This window comes from Callorhinchus milii, unplaced genomic scaffold (genome assembly GCF_018977255.1).
Source record: "Callorhinchus milii isolate IMCB2004 unplaced genomic scaffold, IMCB_Cmil_1.0 Scaffold28, whole genome shotgun sequence".
In the NCBI taxonomy this organism is placed as follows: Eukaryota; Metazoa; Chordata; class Chondrichthyes; order Chimaeriformes; family Callorhinchidae; genus Callorhinchus; species Callorhinchus milii.
This window is the reverse complement of record NW_024704769.1, coordinates 572,622-582,924: the sequence shown is the minus strand read 5'-3', so window position 1 is coordinate 582,924 and position 10,303 is coordinate 572,622. Positions and strand designations below refer to the sequence as shown.

Here is a 10,303-nt window from a genome sequence, read left to right as displayed (position 1 = left end):
CGTGCAAATCCTGAGAGATACGTGGCGTTTTACAGCTTCGACTCCACAACTGAGCCTGACTATGCAGCTCCATGACTCAGCCCCACGGTGCAGCTCCACGACTGAGCCCCACGGTGCAGCTCCACGACTGAGCCCCACGGTGCAGCTCCACGACTGAGCCCCACGGTGCAGCTCCACGACTGAGCCCCACGGTGCAGCTCCACGATTGGGCTCCGCTTCAACCGCTTGAATTCTGGGCGCAGCACAAGGTTAATGTGTCCGGTGATTGTTCACGTGATTGTGTGTGGAGCCTTCAAATGTTGGGAAAGGAGCCATTGGTTGATTAGACCCACATTTGCCTACCGAGGGCAATAAAACAACTCATTTTTGCAGCTTCAAAGTCTGGTCTTGTGTTTCTTTAGCTGTGTCTGTGTGCGTGAGGGGGATGTGGGGTGGGCATTACTTATGAAGGAATCCCTGTAGCTCAGTGGTTAGAGCACTCGCTTTGCAAGTGAGAGACCTGAGTTCAATTCCAGGCAGAGGGCGAAACCTCGGGCAAGTTTCCTTACTCCACACAGAGCCTAATAATAATCCCTCCAAAACCAAAACAATAATAAATTGGTCATTTTCAATCCACGACTGTTTGTGGGACATTGCTGTGCGCAATTGGCTGCCGCGTTCGCCCACAAATATACAGTCAATTCACTTTACAGTGTGTTCTGTGAAGCGCTTTGGGACGTCCTCCCGACGTGAAAAGCGCTGTATCAAATGCAAGGATTATTATTATTATTATTATTATTAGTGCTGGCTGCCGAATTCTTAACAAAGAGACCAAATAGTGCAGAACCAAGGTCAGAATTGCTGGTATGAGCACCACCAGCCACTGTTACTGTCAACCAGAGTCTGGCTTGACTGGAAAATACCAGCCGGCGTAGTGGTTAGAGCGCTCGCCTCACAAGCGAGTGGACCCAGGTTTGATTCCCGGGCGGGCGAAACCTTAGGCAAGTTTCCTTACTCCACAAACATGCCTCTGTTTACCAAGCAGTAAGTTGCTGGTTGCTGGTCGATTGGTGGATCACTTTCTGGAGGTAATAATCCCCTAATAATAATTATCCACAACTTTCGTGGGACATTGCTATGCGTAATTGGCTGCTATACTTTACACTCTATTCTGTGAAGTGCTCTGAGACATCTCGAAGATGTGATAAGGTGCTATACCGAATGCAAGGATTATTATTATTATAATTTTCTTCCTGCTTTTACTCCCAAGTTCTTAATCAAAATAATCAAAGGCGAAACCTGATTTTCTTGTTTAATAATAATAATAATCCTTGCATTTGCTATAGCGCTTTTCACGTCTTCTCGACGTCCCAAAGTGCTTCACAGAATACACTGTAAAGTGAATTGACTGTATATTTGTGGGCGAACGCGACAGCCAATTGCGCACAGCAATGTCCCACAAACAGTCGTGGATTGAAAATGACCAATTTATTATTGTTTTGTTTGTCTGGAATCCAATTTTCATCAGCTTTTGAATATAAATGTAACGGAGATCATTTTGACCTCTCGCCCCAAAAAACAACTCTCTTCGAAATTTATTGTCGCTTTTTTTTAAAAAAGATATTTAAAATATATATTTTAAAAAATTGCAAATGTCATTCATCCTGAAATGCTTCATTATAAAGTTTAAATCCAACGAGTGGTACTTCTCTTAATATATATTTATCCTACATTTTAAGACTTGTGCTTTACAGTAAAGTGGTAAAGAGATCTTAACCCGGAACGGGTTGGGCCGATTCTCAGGGGTTTGGCTTCCACACCGCACACACACACACACACACACACATGCGGTTCAGCAGAGCGCGGAGCGGTGTGTCTGTGCGGGGGTCCGTTTAACCGCGTGTACCTGTGTGTGTGTGTGTGTGTGTGTGTGACCGTTTAACCGCGTGTACCTGTGTGTGTGTGTGTGTGACCGTGTAACCGCGTGTACCTGTGTGTGTGACCGTGTAACCGCGTGTACCTGTGTGTGTGTAGTGAAGCTGTTGCTGTGACTATGTCGGAGGCTCTGTGGCGATGGGACCCCCTCTCTGCGGTGTGACGCCGCCTTCCCTCCCGCACCACCTCCCGCAGATGCTGAAGACGGTTCGCTTTCTGGTGCGCGGCTCCGCAGACGTGCGGCCGACCCGCACTCCGAGCCGCAGCGGGTGTGCGGCGGTCCCCTGGGCCCGGGGGGTGGGGATGGGGTCTCGGCCGAGACCCAAACGCCTGTGTCCAGCCGCCGCCTCTGTGCAGAACCCCCTCCACACCCCCAGACTGACCCGAGTGGCCATCGAAGGAAATATCGGTACGGATTTCAGGTGATGGTTAATCGCTGCGATTTCTCGGGACAGCGACTGATCCTCACAGCGCTTCACCGAATAATAATAATAATTCGATATAGTGCTTTTCACGTCGGGAGGACGTTCCAAAGCGCTTCACGGAACACACTGTAAAGTGAATTGACTGTATATTTTGTGGGCGAACGCGGCCGCCGATTGCGCACAGCAATGTCCCCACGAACGGCCGTGGGACTGAGGGACCGAAAGACAAAAATAAGTCTTTTTTAAAAAAGGGGCTGATGGACGGTGTCTTTTTGAGACGTCTCAAAGCGATTCACAGAATATACCGTAAAGTTATAGGAATTGACGGTATTTTGGGGGTGAAAAAAATACATTGATCAGTTTGTGAGAGAGAAATTTGTGTGTGTGTGAACCTGCGTTTGCAAATAATGCCTAATAATATATATATATATACAATATATATAAAACAACTCTGTTTTATTTATTTTGCTGTTAATGCGTCTGTTATAGAGTGTTAGCTAAGATTCCAGCACAGCGTGCGAGCCTTGTTTGTGGCATAAGGTGTTGGCTGAAATAATAATAATAATAATAATCCTCGCATTTGATATAGCGCTTTTCACGTCGGGAGGACGTCCCAAAGCGCTTCACAGAACACACTGTAAAGTGAATTGACTGTATATATTTGTGGGCGAACGCGGCAGCCAATTGCGCACAGCAATGTCCCACAAACAGTCGTGGATTGAAAATGACCAATTTATTATTGTTTTTGGTTTGGAGGATTATTATTAGGCTCTGTGTGGAGTAAGGAAACTTGCCCGAGGTTTCGCCCTCTGCCTGGGATTGAACTCAGGTCTCTCACTTGCAAAGCGAGTGCTCTAACCACTGAGCTACAGGACTCCACGGTTTACAAGGTGCTTTTATTTTTTCCAAACCCATTTCAGAGTTAGGGCGAACCCTGGATTAAATTAATAATTTCTTTGCGGAGTGTCCATTATCTTTGCGCCTGGGTAATTAGTTAACTCACTCTCCCTCCCTGACCAGAGTGTGTGTGTCTGTGTGTGAATCCATCAGTGGTTGAAGCTGGAGTCTTGAGCAAAGCCAAGAGTTGTGGCGAACACGTGTTACTAACGCTACTTCTGGGGCAGAGTGTTTATTGTTAATCATTGTTAATCGCGGAGCAAAGGTGGGATACCAATAGCAAAGGGTTGGATTCTGGGGAATGATATTTGGGTAAGCGAATGCCATTCAAATACTTTTTGCATTTGATCCTAGAAGTTCCAAAGCGCTTCACAGGGAATTACCGCAAAGTGGAGTGGCTCTGTTTGTGGGTGAACACAACAGCCAGTTTGAGCACAAACCCACTTAAGGGAAATCCTCCCGACGTGAAAGGCCCTATACAAATGTAATTTGTTGTTGCGAAGGATTGCGGAAAACCGGTTTCTAATTCAAGGCAAAGTGATGCTACGGGGTGTGTGGGTTCAACTTTACAGACCCCGTAAATACTACCTTACGTTTGTGGAAGGGAAACAAAAACATTGCTTGTGCAGCCCCCTGGACATTTTTCTGAAATAGAGCATCCGGCCCTCAGCAAATAAAACTTTGGACCCCCTGCAATAGGGTAATAAGGATCTTTATTGGTTGCACAGTGTGGGGCTGTTAGCATTGCTATTGTCATGCCAACTCTGCCAACGGAACCTCACAGGTGCTTCCTGTCACCGGTAACTCAGGAAATTCTGGGGAATCGCTCAGCCCTTCGTATCACAGTGTTAGATCATAACAGGCCATTACAAAGCAACAATAACTGGCATTTATATAGCCGCCCTTCACACGGGCAGCGACCCGGAGCTTAACAGAGCTTGGCGAAGCCTAACGCCGAGCTGTGGGGAGGCAGGAGGTGACTGTAAGCACGGTCGAAGAGGAAGATCTTCAGTTGGGATGTAAAAGAGAGGAAGGAGAGAGCAAGATGAAGGGATTGGGGGAGAGAGTTCCAAAGTTTGGGGAAGTAGTGGCATTACAATAGAGAAGGAGTGTCACTGAGACAAAGGCCTGTGCTCACACTTTCACTGGAGCCAACAGTGCCTTTAGCCACAGTCTCCCTTACCCTCTGTAGATCCCTCCCTAAATGCCCTGCACCCCCACCTTTGAAACCTCCTAAGACTTTCCCTCTTGATGATGTCTGGAGTCACCTCCCCCTCTCCATGCTCGGGGTTTGGTACGTTTTCTATAGTGCATTTCCTGCCCTCTCCCCATAAGCCTCTCTTTTCACATGCCTGGCAACCTCCCGGCAATGGACTCCACCTGTACCACCCTACTTAGCAGAGCATTCCACATCCCAACAATTATCTGGGTGTAAAAAAAAATTCTCCCACGCTCCTTTGGCTGTTCTTGTGGCTATCTTATAACTATGTCAGTGCTTTGGGGCGTCCTTCTGATGTGAAAAGCGCTGTACAAATATAATTAGTTGTTTGCCGTTATGTCCCCTAGTTGTTGTCTCCCCCAGCCAATGGAAATAATGCCTCCCTACTTACTCTTTCTTTCAGCTGTTGGTAAGTCCACGTTTGCTAAAATGCTGGAGATGTCTACCGCCGCGTGCGAGGTGGTCCATGAGCCCATCGCCAAGTGGCAGAACATCAGGGCTTCCAACCACAGTGAGGTGAGTGTCAGCGCGCTCCAATGTATGTAACCAAATCTGCCCGGAAGTGCTAAATCCTCACTTCATAGAAAAGTGTGATGAAATGGGCCCAACAACAACAAATGACATTTACGCAGCGCCTTTCATGTCGGGAGGACGTCCCAAGGCGCTGGACAGTCAGGGATTTGGACCCGAGCTGGGATCAGGAGGGGTGGAGGGCAGGGAGGGTGGAGGTAGCAGGATGACCGAAGGTGCAGTTGGTCGAAGAGGAGGGTCTTGATATGTACCTTGAAGGAGGCAAGAGAGGGGGCGAGGCAAAGGGACTGTGGGATGGAGTTCCAAAGGGTGGGAGAGGTTGAAGGGAGCTGAAGGTCGATATTGCAAACAGGGAATAATGGTCACGGGGGCTTGTTTCTCTTTCCCTCCCCTCCCCCTGCAGGACTCTTCGTCCTCCGCACTGAAAAGCACGGGCAACTTGCTTCAGATGATGTATGAAGATCCCCAACGATGGTCCTACACATTCCAGTCCTACTCTTGCATGAGCCGGATAGAGGCACAGCTAAAGCCAGTCTCCGCCAGGCTGCTGAACACTGAGAACTCGGTGCAGATATTCGAGAGATCGGTGTACAGTGATAGGTAACTTTAGGCATGGGCTTTGTGGGCTCCAGCCAACATGGTCATACGGGCAAAGACAGCAGCAGCTTAAAACTGTACTGGGAGCTTTTTGCATCTCACCCACACTGTATGTATCACTCTCAGTGTCTCTCACATACATAGTGTGTCTCGTGGGGTCGTGTAGCATATTGGTTAGACCACTGACCTCGCAAGAGCGGGAGAACCTGGTTCGATTCTTGGATAGGGCAAAACCGTAGGCAAGTTACCTTACGCCACATGCAACAATTATTATTTTATTAAACTCAGAGCTGAACAGCTAAGTGGGTGATGTAAGTTTGTCACAAAGATGTTGGCCAAAGGCATGATCATGGGTGGTTTCGGATGGTCAAAGGGGTTTATTCTGACAGATAATTGAGTCATCGGTGGAGCAAAGCAAGTTGGTCCTAAGCAGCAATAACAATAACAACAAAATTGCATGTGTTTAGCACCTTTCACGTCGGGAGGACAACCCAAGGCGCTGGACAATCAGTGTTTCGGATCTGAGCTGGAGGTCGGGATCAGGGAGGGTGGAGAGCAGTGGGGGAACAACAACAACAAGATTCCATTTATAGAGCGCCTTTCACGTCGGAAGGTGACTGAAGGCACAGTGGAAGAGGAGGATCTTCAGACTGATCTTGAAGGAGGCAATGGAGGGGGCGAGGTGGAGGGACTGCGGAATGGAGTTCCAGAGGGTGGGGGCAGAGTGGCTGAATGGTGGAATAATAATCAAAGTACTGCAAATAATAATAAACAAAATACTGTAGGTGCTGGAAATCTGAATAAAAACAGAAGTCGCTAGGCACACTCAGCAGGTCAGGTAGCATCTATGGAGAGAGGAAAGTGGGTTAATGCTTCAGGTCGAGGACCTTCAGAATTATAATTAGAATCCTTACGTTTGATGTTGGGCCAATCACACTGTCGTGGGAAGTGGATTAATGGCAATAATTCTCATTCTAGGTATATCTTTGCCTCTAACATGTATGATCTGGGCTACTTGAATGAAACCGAATGGACTATCTACCAGGATTGGCACACTTATCTGATCAACCAGTTTGGCAACAGAATAGCACTGGAAGGAATTATCTACCTTCAAGCATCTCCGGAGGTGATTGTGTGTGTGTGTGGGGGTGGGGAAGGGCATTCAGTAAAACTGGTTAGGCTTTGTTGTTAAATAACACACCACCTGACCCTCTTTCCCCTTCCTCCCCACCATTTCGATCTGGGAATTAAAGCTTGACTTTGCCCTTTCCCCGCACCAAACTCCGCTCCCCGACCCCCCCAGTCCTGGCCAGACTGCACTGGCTGCCTGTCCCAGAGAGGATCGATTTCAAGATCCTCACCCTTGTCTTCAAATCCCTCTACTCCTCTGCCTCTACCTCTCTGACCTCTCTCCTCAAAACAGTACCCGTTGCCTTCGTTCCTCCAGGTCTGGCCTCCTCCTTGTCCCCCAAATCCTCCGCTCCACCCTCGGCGGCTGTGCCTTCAGCCACTATGCCCCGAGGCTCTGGAACTCCCTTCCTCACTCCCTTCACCTCGCTCCCTCTTCTTATTTTCAGGTCTCTGCTGAAGACCTTTTTTTTCGACCGCACCTTTGGTCATCTTCCTCCCCCTCCCCCCGGACCTTGGTTGTGGATGTGAAGGAAGCCTTTTTTTTTGTCCCACTTAGAAATGCCTGGAGCGCATCCAGCAGAGAGCCAGGGTTGAGGAGAAGGAGATTCAGGTTAACTACTTACAGCAGCTGCATGACAAACATGAAGACTGGCTGGTCAAACGCACCATGGAGTAAGTCACATTGTGTGTGCTTGTGGTGGAGAGTGGGGTGGGGGGGTGTGCATGTGGGGTTGGGGGGAGGGGTCAAGATTCTGTGCTGTTTCTTAATGAAGAAACCTGCACTTGGTTGACACCAACTTGTATGTTTGGACGATGGATATGTTTTGGATCGGTGTGATGTTGTATTATAGTGACATTCTTATCCCCACCCCCCATGCGAGGTGGGGAGGGTGTGGGGTGGAGAAGGGGGAGGGATGGAGGTGTGGTGAGGTGGCTCAGAAACACACTCCCTCTATCCCTCCGCCTTGCCCCCTCCTTCCCGATCCTCAGGCCGTGACTGAAGACTTGCCTCTTCAACCATGCCTACGGTCACCTCCCCCCGGCTCGGGGTCATGCTCACCCACTGTCAAACGCTCTGGGGCGCTGCCCTGCGTGAGGCGTGCAAGAAAGAAAGATAATTGTTGGGCTGTTTTGCCTCCTTTTGACTTCTTTCTCTTTTTGATTAGAGTCCACTTTGACCATCTGAAGAATGTTCCCATGTTGGTGCTGGATATGAACGAAGATTTTGAAGAGGACAAGTTGAAACAGAACAAGCTCCTGGAGCAGGTGGGGTGTGCTGTGCTTGCTATGCAAATGTAATTGTTGTTGTTGTTTATCGCCGTCACACACGCGCGCATGGCCTCCTGAATGACAGAACCTGTGAGCCTCACAATACGCACAGGGAACCTGCCACACAGAACAACAAACACATGGCAACTTATGTTTGCACAGCTCAGCTGGCCTTTCAAGTCGGGAGGACATCTCAAAGCACTTCATTTTTAGACTGCTAACCAGGGATCCGAGCTGGGGATGGGTGAGGGGAGGGGAAAGGGCCGAAAGCGCAGTCAAAGGAAATAATATTGTGATACGCTGTATAGTTTGGCCTGTGCAAGCGACGGCCAGGATGGTGGAAGGCGAACTGGGTGGTCTTTTGTTTAGCGATTGTTATACTCTTAAAAGGGTCAATCTTAAACTGGGCTTTAAAAGTGGGCAGGCAGAGAGGGAGTAAGAGGTGAAGAAATGTGCGTGTGCATGTGTGTATATATATTTTCTTGATTAAAGCACCTTAATGCTTACACTGTCTCTCCCCTCCCAGGTGAAGAACTTCATGCACAGTCTGCGTTTGGATGGACGAAGCCTTTAGTTGATTTATGTTCAGCCTTATAATTTATTCGTCCTCCAAAGAAGTGTAGTTGCAGAGTCTAACCTAGGAGCTGTGCTGAGAGCACGAGAAAGAGAGAAAGAGAGAGCTAATGCAGAATCACTGGAATTCCCTGTGACCAGGTGGGCTGTGTCCAATTCAGTTGCGAGTAAGTAGAGCTTAGTATAGACACAGTGACTTAGGTGAGTCAGGCTGATAGTTCTCAGAGTTTATCTTTAATCTGTTATGTTGCTATAACATATTCTGTGTGTGTGTGTGAGAGTTGTGTGGCATCTTATTTAACACAAAAGCGTTGAGTGTCTAACAGCCTTGAAGTCTGAGCTTGTGTTGGGTAACTTACCTTGTGTGCGGTCCTTGTTGCGTGTCTGGCTGGTGGGCACAAAAAGCGCTGTGACCGAGTGCCTCACCTTGTGTTCTGTAAGTGAAGTAATTGCCTCTCTGTTAATGTGAAGAGCGTTATTTATGACTAGGAGATTAAATGTAATGTATTCTTCACTGTCGCGAGTTGTTTGCGTTGTGTACCCACCACTCGCTCCAGTGGGACTGGGGCGCCATTGTGACGCCAAATGTTATGAAGGGTACGATGACATAATAATAATAATAATCCTTACATTAGATACAGTGCCTTTCACTTAGGGAGAACATCCCAAAGAGCTTCATAGGACACAACTGTAAAATGCAGTGACTGAGTGTTTTACGGGTGAAACACGGTTGCACTTTTACAGTGATGCCCCCGCAAACATTTGTGAAGTTGGGGAGAGTTTGGTCTGGTGAGCAGCTTCATGAGTGAGGTTCCTGGGCACTGTAGGACTGTTCAAGTAACCTCAGAAAATGTTTGAAACTGAGTGAAAAATAAGGACCTTTCAGTGTTTTTGTGGCCCTTGTTGTTGGGGCATTGCTAGCTGTTTTTCTGTGTGCCCTTGACTGTCTTTGACTTGTATAATGTTGGGTTTGGTTTCAAATGTAGGAAATGTCTTCAGTGTCTCTCGCGCTCTCTCTCCAGCAGAAGTTGCGACTCAAGAGCAAGTTCAAAAGCTGCTGCCTCATTGCCTCCCAGGTTGAAGCGCTCCGAGACGCTGCCCCATATGAAGGCCGCTATATAAAGGTGTTGTCATAGGGAAATGAGTGTGTGGCTGCCAGACCAGGAGAGAACAACTTCACAGTGTGTTTCTCCCTCAATGCCACCAGAGGGTGCGATCTCTCTCCTCCTTGTAATAATGTTTGACAATGATGGCGATGGTAGAAACTATGGCCATTCTGAATTAAATTATTCATGTCTCTAATTATTCTGTGATACAATTAGCAAATCTTCAGCTTTTTTAAAAAAAAATTAATGTATTTTCCTGAACTTTCTATGATCAATATTTGGAAAAAGGAGCGAGGAGTTGCACGTGAAGGGGGGGAGTTTGTTGATGAATTGAGTCAATTGAAGCAATTGTACAATTGAAATCATTGGGAATAAATGGTTGGAAATGAGGTTTCTTTTATAAAATAAAAATGGAAAGATCTTGAGTGGGATTTCAACCCAGAAACCTCTGATTCCTAGTCAGTGACTCTCCCTCTGAGCCACCAGCCAGCGCTGGGTTGGGCCCTCTCCATATAGATTTGTCCTGGATATTACATGCCCCTGGAATTGAAGGATAAGTATAATAATTATAATAATAATCCTTGCATTTCATATACCACCTTAAGTTCCACATTGTCCGAGCATGAATCCTCTGGTGGCAC

General features: G+C 47.5%; 1 protein-coding gene across 1 annotated transcript; it reads left to right on the top strand.

Moving 5' to 3' along the window:
• The first annotated feature begins 1,977 nt into the window (after positions 1-1,977).
• On the top strand, positions 1,978-10,073 carry LOC103191301 (deoxycytidine kinase 2). Its single transcript, XM_007912288.2, has 7 exons — positions 1,978-2,323; positions 4,859-4,971; positions 5,390-5,586; positions 6,562-6,709; positions 7,271-7,386; positions 7,881-7,980; positions 8,510-10,073. Exons 1-7 carry the CDS (start codon positions 2,053-2,055, stop codon positions 8,555-8,557), a joined length of 993 nt encoding a protein of 330 aa, XP_007910479.1. The 5' UTR covers positions 1,978-2,052; the 3' UTR covers positions 8,558-10,073.
• Positions 10,074-10,303: the final 230 nt, after the last annotated feature.